At 38.0% G+C, this 17,573-nt stretch overlaps 1 protein-coding gene across 1 annotated transcript in view; it reads right to left on the reverse strand.

The window, feature by feature from the left end:
• Positions 1-17,573, reverse strand: part of PRTG (protogenin) — an 80,448-nt gene that overhangs the window by 26,500 nt on the left and 36,375 nt on the right. The window contains exons 7-11 of the mRNA XM_042824542.1: positions 17,027-17,186; positions 16,125-16,372; positions 12,790-12,954; positions 11,623-11,928; positions 10,280-10,468 (exon numbers count right to left, since the gene is read on the reverse strand). Of these exons, the coding sequence (XP_042680476.1) occupies positions 10,280-10,468; positions 11,623-11,928; positions 12,790-12,954; positions 16,125-16,372; positions 17,027-17,186 (1,068 nt within the window). The remainder of the gene's footprint in view (positions 1-10,279; positions 10,469-11,622; positions 11,929-12,789; positions 12,955-16,124; positions 16,373-17,026; positions 17,187-17,573) is intronic.

The following is a 17,573-nucleotide window of genomic DNA, read 5'->3' on the forward strand; positions in this document are numbered from 1 at the left end:
TGGATTTCTGTTAAACAAAGGAAGAAAACAATAAAAAAACACGGGGGGGAAAATGAAGAAATGTAACTAGCCCTGCACAGCAAATGTTTTCTTCTGTCCACTCTGAAGTCTCTTTCATGTGCTAACACTGGCATTTTTTTAAACTCTTCCCCTTTGACTTACTCAGACCTTTAAGGACCTCACACATCTAATGGTTCCTCACATTCACCAAGAACAATCAAGAGAGGTCTGGGGGTTGACATGCAGTATGATTAATGGACAATGTTGATTTAATTTCCTATAACAGGAGTTTTCTCTAAGCCTTCTCCAAGGAGCATTTTCTTTGCAATCCAGGACTTAAGTATTTTACTAATGAAGTCCAATAAGCAGCAAATTAAATAATGCTGTCTCTCAGAGACAAATCCTCGCACTTCAGAAATAGAAATCAAAAAAGGTTGCAAAGCCAACATGCACCATTTTTGTTTGTTTCTGTCTGCTGTGTTTGATTTATTTTTGTTGCTGCTATTTTGTTGTTGGTTTCCATTTGTCTGTTTTTAAGAAAGATACATGAGAAACTATCTGGTTCTGCCTGCCATTTTACCTGCTTTCTCTTTTTTCCCTTTAAAACTGTGTTTTCCAATCATAAAAATTAAATATGACATAGATAAATATAGATATATAGATTTATATAGGTGCATATCTATATAAATATAGATAAATCAGTCTTTATTTACTGGTAACTTTCACAACGTGGCTGTTAAAATGTTATTATGGACCGGTTGTAATACCTGAAGCTCTTCAAAATTAACTCACGGTTTTTCTGAGGATTTTTCTTTACATCAAAAAAATTGTAAATATTTTCAGTAGTGATCAATATGTCCTTCTCATGAAGTAAATATCAACCTTCAGCTCCAGCAAAACAACAATGAAACGCTATTTGAATACATCCCAACTGTTAATGAACACGACCCAATTTCCCAACTCAATTCCCACACAGGGTTAGCTTTAAATGGTGGAATTTCTACCCTGAGAACACAGAACAGCAGAGAGCATTTCCTGCAAAATTCTGATCATTTTACCATTTTAAGTTTAAATGCTTCCAACAAGACACAGTTTGCTGCACTAGAGGTGGGCAGGTTATCTCGACAGAACATAAACAACCCCGGTTCCTATTTTCAGTGCTTTGCACTGCACCTTTGATTCCACTTCTTGGAGCTGCAATGCAATTAGTCTGATGTCCCAAGAGAAAAACACTGCATCCAACTCAGATATGGAGGCAGCTGATAAAGAGATAGAAAGCCTTCCCCAAAACCAGGCAGAAATTCTCTGTGCTACTGGAGTGGGCCCTTGGAACACAATCTCAACCACTGCCTTAGTAAAGCCTGTATGATGATGCTTTTAATCTATAAAATTGTTAAAGAAACTTCCTTCACCTAGGTAACTACCAGCGTCTCTCTGGAGAGCCAGGCTTAACTGTTCTTAACACTCTATTTTGAAGTACAGTACATTCAATCTCATTCTGCACTCTTCCCTTCCCCTGTCCCTCACCTTTAAAGTGCAACTGCTGTGCAAAGTTAACATGGATTACTGCAAAAGTCAAGACGTGGTTACATGAGAACACCAGGACCATCTTCCAAGACAAATGATTCAAACTGCAGTAGTTCAGGGAGCACTTTCAAGAAAGTTGCACAAAGAAAAAAAAAGCCATGCAATCTTTCCAGCACAGAATCTACCTCTTTCTGAAAGACCTTAACTAAGAGAGACCTTATTTGTCTGCTCACATGGACAAATAACTCTCCATTTGCTTTAGAACAATGTAATGACTCTGAATTTAACTCACAGAAGACCAGAGATTCCCCTTACCCAGCGCTTGTCATGTTTTGTCACAGGTGACATTTTAATCAACACCAAAACAGTTATCCTGCTAATACAGATGCTGCAGATTTCAGTATTTGGCACCTATTAAATTGTCTGCTGGCTGAATCAAAAAGCTATTGAGAGGTTTGGTGCTGTAATTTAAGACTGACAAATACACCAAACATTAATTAAAGCCTTCCACTACAATAAATTGTGAAAATAACATTTACTTTCAAAAACAACAGCACAGGCAGATTTACTTACGATGCCATTTAAAAATCAAAAAGAACCAATAAATAAAATTTATTTAACAAAGGTTGTACTGTGAGAAAGAATGTGATAATCAAAGTAATCTTTTTATTTGAGAACTAAAATTCAACTGAAAATACATAATTATGAGACAAATTTGTGATAGAGCACAATGCAAGAGAACTGTAACTATGGAACTACTCAGGAAGGGAGGCCCTGCATTTTTACAGAGGTGGCACTTGAACTGCACAGTATGTGTGCACTGTTAGCAACTGATACTTAACTGGTCTCTCTGGAGTAAAAAACAAGCTGATGTTTATCTAAGATTCCCATTTTGTTGTACGTACAAGTGGGAGCTAGAGACACCATTGCTGTAATGGATGCCATGCCAATAAGCCCTGACAAAAGGACACACGATTAAAGGCAAGCTTCAGTTTTGCTTGGTAAAAATTCAATTTATAACCTGAGTGAATTGATTTTTCATCCAAACGGAGCAGTTTCGTATTTTAATTTCACAAGGGAGGGACAAAGTTGAGGGGTTGGGTCAGTCTGCAAATCAGTTTGTCCACTCTCCTATCTCAGTGCGTTTGCACTGTCCAACCTCCTGATATTCCCCACTCGCTTGCCCTGCTTCACATCAAGCTGTACAGTGGACCAACAATTGCTTCACCAAAAAGCACAGCACAAAACAAAAATTCCATTTCTTCTCTGCTCCTGCCACCAGCCAAGGTTCTGTGCATTCAGCAACAATAAATCTGATCAGGAAAGAAATGCTACAAATATGCCCAGAGGAATTACCAGCATTGTCCTACACTTGAAACAAAACATAATGCAGCAGCTTGTAAACTCCAACCACAGAACTGGAAAAAAAATATCTGATCTCCATATACACTTACAGCCTGTACCACACAGTACGGCTCTATAAATCAGGGACAAAAACTTTTCAAAGCAGCACTTGCTTTGATATTCTGCAAGTAAAAAGAAAAGATGCAGTGTAGCAAAGCCCCCTTCCTTGCCTCTTTTAATCATAATAGTTTCACGCCTTTCCCTTATAAATTCAGGAAAAGAAAACAAGGAAAAAATGATAAGCAGATATGCCATGTGTGCATTTAGAAGACAGACTAATTAAAAGTGGTGACAGGTCTACCCTTTATGATTATGAAGCAAGGAATGTCTCTCATTTATTGACATGTAGTAGAAGCACATCATCACACCAGGACTAGCCCAAGAGCTTGGGATTGTTAAATACAAATATACATAAATTGCCATGTCTGCCAAAGAGTAAGAGGTCACAGACGGGAAAAGGCTGCTTTTCAACATGCCCAGTCTGCTTCTAGGGCTTTTGCTTTTATTCCTGTGCAATTTGGCCAATTCCTCCTCCCCTCGCCCAGCAAATCCTTCATGTTTTAACTGATAAGTAGTAGTAGCGAGCCTGTTACATACAATCAGGAGAACTGACAGATAAGAGGTTTAGTTTAAGGATGTAATCAGCATGAGTAAACACTCAACTGACCCAGCTGTAAACAGTAGTAATAAATGATAATATTTGTCCTGGTCACCTACTGAGCTATTAGAAACTTTTCACAACACAGCAGTGTAAATACTGGTTCCAGTATGTACAGCACACAGTACCATCATCCAGCACTATGAGCAAAAAAAAATTGTAGTAGTTGTACTTCATTAAGAACTATTGTCATTACCGATTTTATCTTTATTTTTACAGGCAGCTATAGCTTGTTTAAATCAAAATTTCACAGTGAATGTCTGGCTCAACATAAAATTGTTTAAGCAAAAATACAGGAGTTCTGCAGTACTGGGTTCTACTTCATCAACTAGAATTTGGAAATAGTTAAATGTGAAATAACAATTAAAAAAAAATAAAAGAATAAAAATGAAAAACATACTGAGTGAGAAGAGTTGTGTTGTTTCCTTCCCATTATTTCATTTTGCTGTTGAAACACTTGGCTCCTTGAAATTCACCTGTGAATCTCAAGCTGAATTTTCATACTGACTTATAACCGGACAGCAATATCGATTCTCACATATGCAGTTCTGGATGGCCCACAATTTACAGACAGAAATATGCAAGACTACATTTTGACACCAACAAAACCCAGGATGGAACTGAAATTACAGCCCCAGTTATTAGAAATAACTACCTGGAGACCGTGATAGTCACGCTCTGAAACTGAAAAATAAAAGAACACGCTCATACAGCACTGCTTCTCAATATTACAGCATTTGTAGTTCTTAACAAGAAAGATGGCAATAAAGCTAAGATTTACAGCTTCCTGCACATACGACTGCAATAGAGTGCAAAACAAACCACTCTGTCACATCTGACCTTTATATCAACTGCTTTATGAAATTTCCAAAGTGCTTTTATGAAATTATTTGAAAAGGCACTCGGGTGTCGCGTGTCTGACAGCTTCATGGGAGAAATTCTTTGCGCTGTCTTTTTTTATATGCCTTTATTCCATTTCTATAGATTGTAGAATCACTTTGTCTTTGCTGCTCTAGACTTAGAGCTGCTCTGAAGCTTAGCTATAATCATGGTTATAAAGTGATCTATACAGATCCAGGTGAAATTAAACAACTGAAGGCCAAGCAAGTCTCTGGAGGAATGCGTGAGAGGTAGCTGTCCAATTCCATAGCACAAGCCTCTTCTGAGAGCAGAGACCATGCAGGGTCACAAAATACATCCTCATAAAGCACTGTGACATTTTGTCCAACTGAGGAAGGACATGCCTTTCCCTCATTTCTTCATTCTGCAACAACAGAGGTAGGACTTGAAGAGTTTCCACAGAAGCATGGAATTTTTGCTGATTAAGGTCAAACACTCCAATAACACAGAGTATATTGGATAAACAATCTGACAGAACCCAAGTATATTCTCCAAAAGAACTGGATTAAGTAGGAGGAAGCCATTAGGTATAATAAAAACGGAATATCAGGAGCAGCAGCAAGGGATTGCAATATCCCTCATGTTAAGCACCTTTAGACAACCCCAAGAAGCTTTCCCAGAGAGAAGGCCTGCAGTGTCTGCACACCTCCCATATTACTGTAGAATTTATATATATGCATGTGTATGTATACACACACACAAATATAAAAGCAGATGCACTCAATTTCATTCTCAACAAACCACCAGCAGGCTCTGTCCATCCCCTGCAGCCTGGCAGCACCTGGCCCCAGGCAACCAGCAGCTCTCTGAGGTCTGCAGCCCGCGCACAGGACAACACTTCACAGGCTCTCCTGGGAGGGGCCATGCCAGGGAAAGGCCAAGCTGGGTGTGCTCTCATGCTCAAGGTGTTTTCACTGAAGCTAACAGACCAGTTTTTCCATCCCCTAAGGTGTTTCTGGCTGAAAACGGTTATTTAGCATGATATCATCTTGCGTGCAACAGAAACAAAAGAGTACCTAAAGTGTACACATCCCTTCCACAACCTGATTGCCTCAGGGTTTCAGGAGCATTTACTGAGATCCTACATGTGCCTTGTCACCTAAGAGCAAATTTCTGAAATCTTCACTGTAACTAGCATCACACAAGGTGCTACAGCTTCCAGTCAGCAACCACAGAAGGATGAATTTGCAAAGTGAATTCTTTCTTTCCTCCCTTTTTTCCGAGCGTAGAAGGCATTAATGGCACAAGAAAATGATGCATTTCCCCCATCATCATTCACTTAATTAGTAAAAACTATTGCTGTTATTAGGATGGTAATAACTAATTATTTTGTCTTTCTAACTTAATTAAAGTTCAGAAGGGGGAGAACTCTAGGGAACTTTAAGAATAATGAACTTGTGTTACAGTATCACAGTGGGTCATGCTTTCTTGAATCTGTTAAACAAGAATCTAAATTTGATTTTAATCTGTTTAGATACAGCTGGTGGGATGAGATTCCAATCAGCAGCAGCACTTACCTCTGAGGAGTTCCTAGTTCCAGCAAACCATATAGGCCTAAAATGGGTTTGTCAGAGCCACTGCCCCTCCTGTGCTGTTCTACCCTCCTAAAGATCATGCGGCTGCACTGAGCTGCGACAGGCAAACACCCAGTGCAGCGGTGAGCAGCAGTGATACTGATTGTTTTTTTAAAAAAAAGGCATGAAGACAATGAAAAGTGGGACATGAGCTTCCCTGGATGCTCCTTTTTTTGTTTGTTTGGTTGGTTTTTAAACTCATGCAAGAAGATTCCCAAATGAACTCCTCCACCAAGAAAAGTCACTTCAACTTCTGAACAAAAATACACATGCTGAAACAAACAGAATCTGCAACAGCAGATTCAACAAATCTCACAAAGAAAAACAGTCTGCCTAGAACAGAATCACAGAATAGTTTGGGGAAGAGGTGACTTTAAAGACCAAACGATTCCAACACCCCTGCCATGGGCTGGCTGCCACACATCAGATCAGGTTGCCCAGTGCCCCATCCAACCTAACATCCAACCTTGAATGTCTCCAGGGAGGTGGCATTTCTCAAGTCAGCCTGTGCCAGTGCCTCATCACCTTCTGAGTTAAGAATTTCATCCTGAAATCTATTCTTAATCTCTCTTCTTGTAGTTTAAAGACTGAAGTTCCCCTAGTGCTATCACTCTATCAGACCAGGTAAAAAGTCTTTTTTTAAAACGCCTCTTTTAAATACTGAAAGGCTGCAAAGACGTCTCCCCAGAACCTTCTCTTCTCCAGACTGGAAGAAAAAAGTCAGAACTTCCTAGTGCAGGAGTAAGCAAAGGAGGGATTAAAAATAGCGTCAAAAATGAATGGTATGCACTGAAGGGTATGTTCCTGTAGCAAACTGAAGTGATAATGGAATTTTACACTGGACTAGGAAATGGCTCACTGATGAAAAATAAATGCCGAGACCTTTAACACAAAGAAATGTCTGTGCGAAACTGGGAATATTTATTTTGAGAAAGGCAGCCCTGACTCTCATCAGATCATTTAATTCTATTTACCCAGTGACTATCACATTAAATAATCCAGTTAAAAAATAGACAGAAGTAACTGGGTAGACTTACTCTAAAGTAGAAGAGATCAGTTCTCAAAATGTAAGGCTAAACGAAACAACAAATTAAAACATACAGCATAATATTTCTATTGCTATATATAACGTTCAATTATTGAAACGCAGTTTACATGGCCATTGCTGCCTCTGCTTTATCAGCCTTGTCCTTCCATCAAGGGTCCAGTAGCTGTTTGCAAGTCATTTAACAATAATTCACCAATGTTACCACTAATAAATGCCATCAAAAATGTTTCCAGTATCACTGCTAACATTTCCTTTGTTAAGAGATCATGAATTTTGACATTCTAATGCACTTCAGTTGCCACAAAGTGAACTGTCTTCCCTGAACACAGATTTTGCATAACTGACAACCATGTGAATCAACATCTGCAAAATATTCCAAGGAGATACTTACTGTTATGCTCCACATTTCAATAGAACCCTACCTGCAATTTATTAACTAAGCAAAAGGAAAGGAAATGGTAGTGCAGCCTTAGGACATGACAAACTGTTCAGTGGCAACAGGTATGAATGAGAAAGTACTCAAACTTTGCCACCAGAAAGCATCTACAAGCATTTCCAAATGAGAAACAACCTTTCATTTGACCGTGTTATCCAACATCTATGAAAATGAAGCCCCTAAACACACCTTGCCCCTTAAGATCTCACACTTGCAATATTCTACCAAAGCATGTGGCTCATGATGAAGACATTAAAGGTCCTTTATTTAAAAGAGGCTGCCAACTGATTAGCGTTCATTGATTAGTCACCCTTCTGTGATTCTGTGAATTTAGTGTCCAAAGAAGAGGCAAATAGATGGCAGAACATTGCTTATCAAAGCCACTGTCCAGTTTGTGAAGATTGTGTACCACAGTCAGAAACCTAAATCAATAGCTTCCCTTGCTTCATCTCAGAGTCATTTTCCAATAGGTAATATTTTAATTAGAAATATCTTAACAAAATATCTGAGTTAAATGATGTAGATTATTCACAAGAAGAAAAAAGATAAGCAAATCAAGTCCCTTATTACTGCATGGTTGCTGCTACACTGTTAATTTATATACTGCATATCATTTTACCTCCTATATTTTCCACAGGTGCAGCTACTACAGGAAGAATAAGGTTGATTGTGTACTGTTTTCTAAGAAATTATTTAGTGCACACAAGTTTTTCAAACAGCTGACTTCTCAATAGGCAAATACAGCAATCAAACAGGTACTACCTCCACAAGAAACATGTGTGAAATTCCCAGGCTTCAACGTACATAATCATCTTTGCAGTCTAAAACCATGACCTGATCAAATCTCTTGCGCCAACTGAGTCTTTTGTAGTTGTGGTAATTAATGCCTTTTTCTATAAATGCTACAGAGAAGATTTAAAAAAGAAAACAATAAATAAACTTACACAGGAAAGTTCACTTCAAATAACTCTATATGCTCCATGAAAAATAAAAAAGATGATGTCTACTTGAAAATTGCATGACAACACACACTCTTCAGCAGGTCTAACCTGTGGCATCAGAAATTACACACACATTAAAAATATAAAGAAGGGCAATCAGATTATATGGGATGTGTCCTGTTTTGGTCATCATATGTAGATATTTAGAATTTAGGCAAGGAATTAACACTTCAAACATCCTATATACCATGACTGAATGGTTAATTCAAGCATGTGAATCTTCCACATCCATACATCCTAGAATTCAGGTAACACTATGACTGTGCAACAGTTCTACCTCCCCAAACTCATTTTGCTTTCGTTTTGTCCTCTATCTGCATGATTACTGGAAAGAAAAAAAAAAAACAAAACAATAAAAAACATACAGATAATATATTTTAAATATAATTCTGGAAAACAGTATTTTAATTTGAGGAGGTTTAGTACACTGAAAAATTCCCATGATGGGAGTCATACAGTTAATAAATTTGCCTAAACGAAATTATTGTTTAGTAACTGCATAATGAGAAGTCAAAAAAAAACCAAACCAAACCAAAAAAAAAAAAAAAAAAAGAAAAAAGAAACCAACCCAAAAAACATTTGTGTCCTAGGACACAACCTTCCAAGCCAAGCCAATGCTCTTTTGTTAAACAGTCAGCTGCTGCCAGATGCTCTGGGTAGGAATGGTCACAGATGGCCAGTTGTCCAGTTAACAGACCAGAATGCTCTCCCCTATGATCTCCCCTAAAATAGTATCTCAACTGTATGCAGCAGATGAGAATTATCTGATCACGGTCAAGAGGCCATTTGACCCAGCTAAGACCACAGGTCAATGCTGATAATCCAGTTCTCCATGTTACCCCTAAGAAAACTCTCTCAACGTGTTTCAAATGCTTCACTTATGCTGATTACATTATAGGTCACATCTTTTAAATTAAAAAAACGCAGCTTTTTATATATAAACAGAAGCACCTTCTCACAAGGAGTGATACCAACACACTTGAATTGATATATAAGGCAAGAGCTACAGGAGGAAACAGTCTGATGATCAACTGAAAGACCACAAGGGGACTGCTCCATGCTCTAATATTTGTGTTTAGTTCTGCAAATATTTACCAGTACTACTTAAAATACAAAGGAGAACATGCAGAGAGGCTACTAGCTAGTACCCTGTGCATGTAATTATCCCATTAATACTGGAAGGTATTTTTATTTCATTTTATTGCAGTATCCTAGTGATATTTTTAGGAATTTACAGTAACGTGTCCTATAGCCATGCTAAAGTGAGCGATGCTTGTTGGGCAGTATAGCCATGGCAAAGGCTACCAATAACAGAAACATAGCCTAGAAACACCAGAGAAAAAACTTTGGTAGTTTGTGTTCATCTTTCACTGTTAAGCTAGCCTGAGCACAAATACCCAAAAGCTGAAGTATCAAGTATTAAACTGAGTACTAAAAAGATGGGTATTTACCAACTACCAGTTCTGTCTCTTGTGGCATGCAGCTGGGTGTCCTCCTAACTTACACAAGATTAACAAGATCTGGTTATGTAAGTGTTGCACAACATACATTTAAGGATAAAGAATAGGATTATCCATCAGTGGTACAAATCCAGTTTAAAAAGTTTATTGCTAGAAATATAGATGGCCAAACCTAATGCAGTAGCCTTGTAGGTCAGAAGATTTAAGATCCCTAAGATGTCCTTCGAATTTATTGCCTTCAGAACAGTTAAGAAATATGTTCTGTACTTACCTAAACCACTGACAGTATACTCAAGATCACTGGCATCCAACAAAATCGGTCCATTTTCCTGCTGGCCTTCTTCCTTATAATACAACTTGTACCCTTGAATAGCTGCAGTGTCATCAGAGTCCTGCTGCCACTGAACTGTAATGGTTGTACAATTTATTGGTTCCAAACGCAGCTCAGGAGATCTTGGTGCTGATTTTAGAGAAATATACATAATATTATTATATTTAAGAATAACAAAATCCTACATTAAAATCAGAATGCCCATCAGTCAAAAGTTCACTCAAGGTTTTGATTCTAGCTCACTTACATACTTACCTACTTAGTTCCTTTTTAGGATGTCTGATTCCCTGTAGCTAATCTAAAAGCATAATTTCAGGTAAATTAAGAAATAGCTATTTTTTAATTCAGCATCTAAAAAAAAAATTGAAATAAAATCTATTTAAAATTTTTAAAAGTATTTTCAATTTCTTTTTCTCTAAAGAAAATGAGGATAATCTAGAGTCTATAAAATGATCTCTTGCTTTAAAATAAGCCAGAGTAAATGTAAATAGCAATCACATCACGCTTCATCAAGAGATAATAATTTGCAATACTAGTCAAAACTCAAATTCAAATGAGATGGATGAGGATTAATCTAAGAAATACTGTTACAAATTCAAATCTATACCTTTAAGGCACTCATGCAAAACGAATGCTCTTCTATACAACATTGGTAAATAATAATGTAAGCCAAAATTCAGCTATAACAACTTAAATCGGATTTCAAGTCCATCTCTATACTCAAAACTTTGTGTTTTGTTTGTAGAGCAGACACGTGTCAACTCAGCTCCCTTGTGCACCCATACAAGCTACCAGCGTGAAATGTCCTGATATGAAGAAAAGTTTTACTCTGGACTGCTATCTTTTTGGGTTTGCTTGTTTTTTATTAAAATCGTGTGGAACAGAAGAAAACCATGTTATCACTGGAAACAAAAGCTAAAAGCTAAAACATTTTAATTAAAGCTTCCTACCACCGTATCAAACAGGTGAATATCAGCCTGTGACCAGAATCAAAGATCAACACAAAAGTAACACGTTGGCTTTTCTTTCTGCTGTCACACATAAAGCACATGTCAGATCCACCTCTCAACAACTTTTGATCCTGACACTAAAATCATAAGCTTGTATAGATTACACATGAAATCATAGTTAGAACACTATTCCCCTGTATCCCTAGGATAAGAACATGCAATGGAAAAACTCGTTTCACATCCTTGTGTTACCTATCAGAAAAACGTGCAGCCTTCAGATGAAGCCCACACTTGGCCCCATCAGTTGGCAGTGGGTGACATAAGCATTATTACCTTTCACACTTGTAGCTTTTGGAGTTCGGTGGGAGGTCCACAAAGATGCCTCTCCCCAGCCAATCCTTGTTGCAGCAGTAATACGAACCAGGTAGACACTGTCAGGCCGCAGCCCTTCAAGGAGGTACTCATCTGAAGTCCCTGGGAGCTCCAAGACTTGGATTTTGCTATCTGTGCTGAGGCGGAAAGACAGACGATACAGAACCACCTGGCCTCTCCTGTATTTTGCAGGAATCGGCAACCAAGAGATAAGAATATCTGTAGGACTCCGGCTTGTCAAACTAATTTCAGGAGCTCTCAAGGGAACTGAAAAGGAAAAGGACAAAAGTTTTTGAGCTCCAGAAAAAGAAAGATGTGACATTCTCATCTGACACCTTAACATACGGTGAGGTACTTGTAATAAGCAGTTTTATAGATTCCTCTTTATTTTAAGAATAGCTTGACACTGCTCATGCTTCTCAATCTTCTGCATACAATATAAACTTAGCAAGCTCCTTTCTGTAAAGCCTTCAACATTTTCTTCTCTTACTGCCAGCAGAAATTGATGGCAGTCAACATCTTACTGTTCTGTCAAAGTGACTGTCAACATTACATGCAGCAGCTGAAACTAGGAGTCTAAACAACACCCAGTAATGCTTAGAACTCTGTGTGTGCTTCCTTCCACCATGTTATGAGTGCAGTCACTTCTGGCTACGTGTTGTGCTTTAACCCAGCAGGTAGCTAATCACCACAGAGCTTGCTCACCACCCCCCTACCTCCCAGTGGGATGGGGAAGAGAATCAGGAAAAAAAATGAAGTGTATATATATGTATGTATACACACTTCATTTATATCTATACACACACATATATATAAATGTTCATATTTATGTATATAAATATATATAACTAGTGATGCACAAGCAATTGTTTACCACTCCCTGCCTAGCTAGCACCCCAAGCAGCAGAAGAGAGCTAGATGAATCTCCTTCAGAACTTCTTCCACATGATGCCTTATGGCATCAACTATCCCTTTGTTCAGTTTAAGTTAGCTCTCCCAGCTCCTTGGGCCTTTCATTGAGAATGGCCTTCACAGAATCATAGAATGGCTTGGGTTGGAAGGCCAATCAAAGACCATCTAGTTCCAAAAAAACACTCACTTAAATACAGCGGTATTTATCTGTCTTACCATCTTCAAGGGTGTGCTGAGTCACATGATCTGACATCTGACTGGCTCCAAGAGGCATGTAAGCTACAATATAGAAGGTATAGTTGCTGGCTGGCTCCAAATCATCAATAATGTAATGAGTTGTATCATTTCCAATGACCACTTGGTACTCTTCATTGTTTAAACCTGGCATAAAACAAGGGTTAAACAAACAAAAATTCCAGGTCGTCTCTGAACATCACAGTATCTGGCTGTGAGATCTTATAAAGTTATTTCGTTTTCTTACCCAGCTTACCTCTATTATTTCAGCCTCCTAAGTTGAGTTCATTTATGCATACGAGTAACTGTGTCTTACTGTGATGTAGATAATGGTGTTGCAGGATTTTCCTGAATCAGGAACGCTGAATGCAGCTCTAAACCCCTTTTTAAAATTAGTCACAACAAACTGCGCCCAATATACAGTCACACAACAGACAAGCTCTAATAGCCTTATAATTCAGAGCAAACTTCTAAATCTGTTTGTTTAGAGTCAGGAGGCTTTTTCAAAACCTGTTTGCAGAGCCTTACTAAAGCAGTCTGGGAGGAATGCAAAGGCTCTGCTCCATCAGAACAAAACAAAACAAAAAAAAACCCAAAACCCAAACATAATACCCTCCACCCCCCAAATAACACAAAACAAAGAAATTATTCAACAGAAGGATCTCATTTTAGCTCTGCAAATTCTAGTACATCTGATTGACACTTTTTTTCTTTAATTTGGAAAAAAGCCAATAGGAATAGCCCAGAATGAGATTCAAAAGTGTTTTGCTCCTTAATGAGTGGCTAATAAAAAAAAAAAAAAAAAAAAAAAGGCGAGAGAAAAAGAGACAGGAATAAAAAGAAAAAATTCTCAGCAATTCTCATTAAAATATGCATAGCAATGCAAGCAGCAGTTCTTGTCTTTGTTGGGCTTTATTCCTATAGAGGAAGGCTATAAAGTAGAATAAGTGTGGTGAAAGCTGCTGTGTTAAGGAACAATTCACACCAAATGCATGTCAACTTAATCAAAACTCTGTAAGAGCCAGCTCCTCCTCTTCACAACTGAATTTATAAACAAAACGAAAGGCAAATTCCAGCATTAAGTTTTCCCACATTTATGAATTAACTTGATAGCATTTTAATTAGACAAGATTACAAGCATCTCACAACAGACTAGTTAATGGCTTGTTAATTAGGAATTGCAAGGCACGATTTCTGACCTGCTAAACAAGATCCTTGAGCTCAAATTAAAAGGACTTGTTCTCTTATTGAATGGATTGCTAGGCCTCATGCAGAGGCCCTAATGAAACAGCCATAATAGAGAACAAGGGTTGCCTTCCACCACAATCACTGTTCCCTTTGTGCCTTTTCTGAATTACTAACAAGGAATTAACACACTCCAACATGCACGCTCATCAGACCCTTATTCTTCTTGCTACTATGACCCCAATTTGAATGTAAAATATTCTGCTTAAAAAAGAACAAAAATTAAAACATAAAATAAAAACACCACCTGTTGGTTTCTTCAACTAACTTCAATAAAACTTTTTTTTTTTTCTTTTAATTCAAACAGGGAAGAGGACCTGAACCTGTTTCACAGTGAAACAGCAGAATGCCTCTGATGAGGGCAGTGTCCTCTGCAAGATCTACAGACTGTCCCTTAGAGTGCAACCATTCTCAGGTGAGTGCAGTTTCATGAGCCTTTGAGCTCCAACGCTCAAATTTATCCATTTTTCTATGATTCAATTAAAAAACAAACAAACAAACAAGTTTTTAAGTCCTGATGTCACAAAATTGTCTTGAGAGATTAAAAAAATAGGTATTAGAGAAAGAAAGTTCAAATAACTGGGGTGGTTGGTTTTTTTGTTTGTTTTGTGTGTTGGTTTGGTATTGTGTTGTTTTGTTGTTTTTTTTTAAACTAAGCCAAACTGCAATCTCATTTCACAACATACATACATGCAACAGCCTTTGCACAAGCAGGCAAATGAAGCAGAGGCTGCAAAAGAATTTTGCAGAACACAAATTTCAGAAGATACCTCATTTTCACTACAGTGAAAGAGTACTTCCTGCACAAATGCAGGCTTCCCTAAGGACAATTTCCCAGTTTTCTTTGAAGTTACCCAGTCTCTGCTCTCTGCACTGGCACCGGACATACAATTACCCAGATAGCTTATCTAGTGTGACTTTATTCATATTAGCTTTGAGTGGGGGCTGTGAGCACAATACCTCAGTGACTGAAAGTGTAGGGGGTAATTTCCCGCACCTCTTGTCCTCATTATCTTTTAAAACTCTTTCCTTCCTTCCTTCAGACAAAATTCTCTTGTGTACTGAAAAATCCCACTTGCAAAAGCAAAGGCAGCTATTTCTGCATCAGTATTAGAGTAATTAAGCTGTCCTTCCTGTCCTCTTGCTTAGCAGATGTCAGACTGGTATTCCATACAGAGCTGAGCATCTGCAGTCTTGTCCTTGAATAAACGGGTTACTGAATAGAAAAGAAAATTAGTCTTCCAAGAAAACAGAGCTCCGTGTAGCATAAACATTAGTTTAAGCTACACACCAAAGAAATTTTCACGTCCTTTGGCAGTTGCATGAAAAATACCTTGCTTATGAAAAGTATCGGCTTTCTATCACTGTAGAGATTTCCTTAACTTAAAGCACATTACATCGCACTAGGTGATTAACAATGTCTAGTTCCTCAATTTTCTTTTAATTTACCCATTCCCTTTTACATAGCTATTTCTACAAAATTTAAGAGACCATGGCAAACCATTCATGGCTGTTTCCATAAAATTTAAAATTTTGAATAAATATTTCTCATTGTAGGAAAGCAAACCTTGTTAAGTTAGTACTCTAAGAGACGATAGTTAAAGCCAATAATGTATCAATCATTTTATTCCAAAACATACAAAAGTCTGTAAAGTCACACGAATTTGGTGATCCACACATAGCAGCCGAACCCAGGGAAAAGCTGCTCACTACAACCCCCGGATGGTGTCCTTCCCTCCCAAGCACACATGTAGAATTTCTCCTTGAGAACAAACAGGGAAACACAGACAATAGTAGGTAGGTTCCAGGTTTTAAAGCCCATTCCTGACTTCAAAATCTGTTCACTAGAGTGATCAGACAAGGTGAGTTGGAAGAACACTCAGCCTCACAAATGAGATGATTTGGCAAAAGCATTTTTCCCCCATGCATGTCAGTTGGTTACATTTTTTATGCCAATATGCTCTGATGCAGCCCTAGTTACGAGCCATTCAAATTTGGCAGCCTTTGCAAGGACATTCAGCTCTTACCATTTATACGTAGTATATGGATACACTTTAAATCAAACTGCTTACCTTCTGCTTTCATGTAATGCACAGAATATGCAATCACTTTCTCTGAATTATAGAGTGGCCTTTCCCATGCCAGCAGGATCGCTGAGCTTGACATCGTTTCAGCATGGACGTTATAAGGTGCACTGGGTCTGTCTTCCGACATAACTACAGTAAGCCTGGCTCTGGAGAGCACAGATCCCTGACTATTCTCAGCCATGCACTGATAAATGGCATCATCTTCAGGGATGATCTGGTTAATCACCAATTTACTGAATCCAAAAAGAAAATAAAAGGAAAAAAGAAAAAAAGAAAAAAAAAAAAACACCAAAAACTTAGCTCTACATAATGCAACATCAGTTATATTTGCCTCATGAGTTTAAACAACTTACACTTTACAAACTTTTCAATTAGAAATGGATGTGCAGTTGTGAAATTTCACAACCTGAAGCGTAATTCAAAACCTCCCATGTCAATATTCGTGTTTATTGCTGCAAAGCCAAACACGGTGAAAACAAATACATAGATCTATTCCTCCCTGCAAAAAGAACAATCTTAAGGTTGTCATTTCTTAACATACTTTAATATGAGCTGTTCAGTCCACAGAAGGGCTGAAATGGGCCTCAAACAACTGGTAAGATTCTGGTCTCTACTACAGTACTGTAGATCCAGAGTGACTCTGGTAAAATCACTTCAGTTTCCACTCAGGTAAGGCAGAGATCATAAAATCTTCACTGATGATTTTGGGTATTTACTAATCTGTATTTCTTCTGCCTGGGAAACGTCCATAATGCTACATTCAATGCCCAATTTGCATTTATTTAGTTATACCTTGTTTGGCTGTATTTAGTTAGTGACATCTCAATCCTCAGTAAGGGTGTTTATTCTTTACAAGCACAGCTCTCACACAGCAAGTGCAATCTTACCTGTTGTACATTTTAATTCTACCATTGGAGTGTATTCTCCTTCCATTTTTCAACCATGAAATTTTGGGGGCAGGAATTCCTTCTGCCTGACAGGCAAAGCGAGCAGTACCAGCTCTAGGCCTTGTTAAACTCTCCGGCCATTCCACAAATGAAGGAGGAGCTACAGGTAAGTAACAAGCAAAAAATCAAGCTTACATAAATGTCAGGACACTCAAATTAAGAAAGAATTTTCCTACACACAAGCCTCTTTCCTCAAGCTGCTTAAACACACACACACCCATGCAGAAAGCACGTTTCATATAAACAAAGTACACTTGTTTAAAAATGAATACTTTCTGCACAAAAAGCAACACTGATACACATTCTGGTTTATGCATTTGTGAAGACAAACAGCAAATTAAACTCCAGCCTACAAAACATCATTAATGACACACATGGGTATATTACATGTTTTTACTTTGTCACTGGATTCTGTGTTGAAAGTCAGTCTTCCAGATGTAGCATTGCACCTTGCTGTCTCTAAGTGGAAATGAACTGATAGTTTGTA

This window comes from Centrocercus urophasianus, unplaced genomic scaffold, assembly GCF_019232065.1.
Source record: "Centrocercus urophasianus isolate 14NV4802_14NV808 unplaced genomic scaffold, USGS_Curo_1.0 seq_23, whole genome shotgun sequence".
NCBI classification, from domain to species: domain Eukaryota; kingdom Metazoa; phylum Chordata; class Aves; order Galliformes; family Phasianidae; genus Centrocercus; species Centrocercus urophasianus.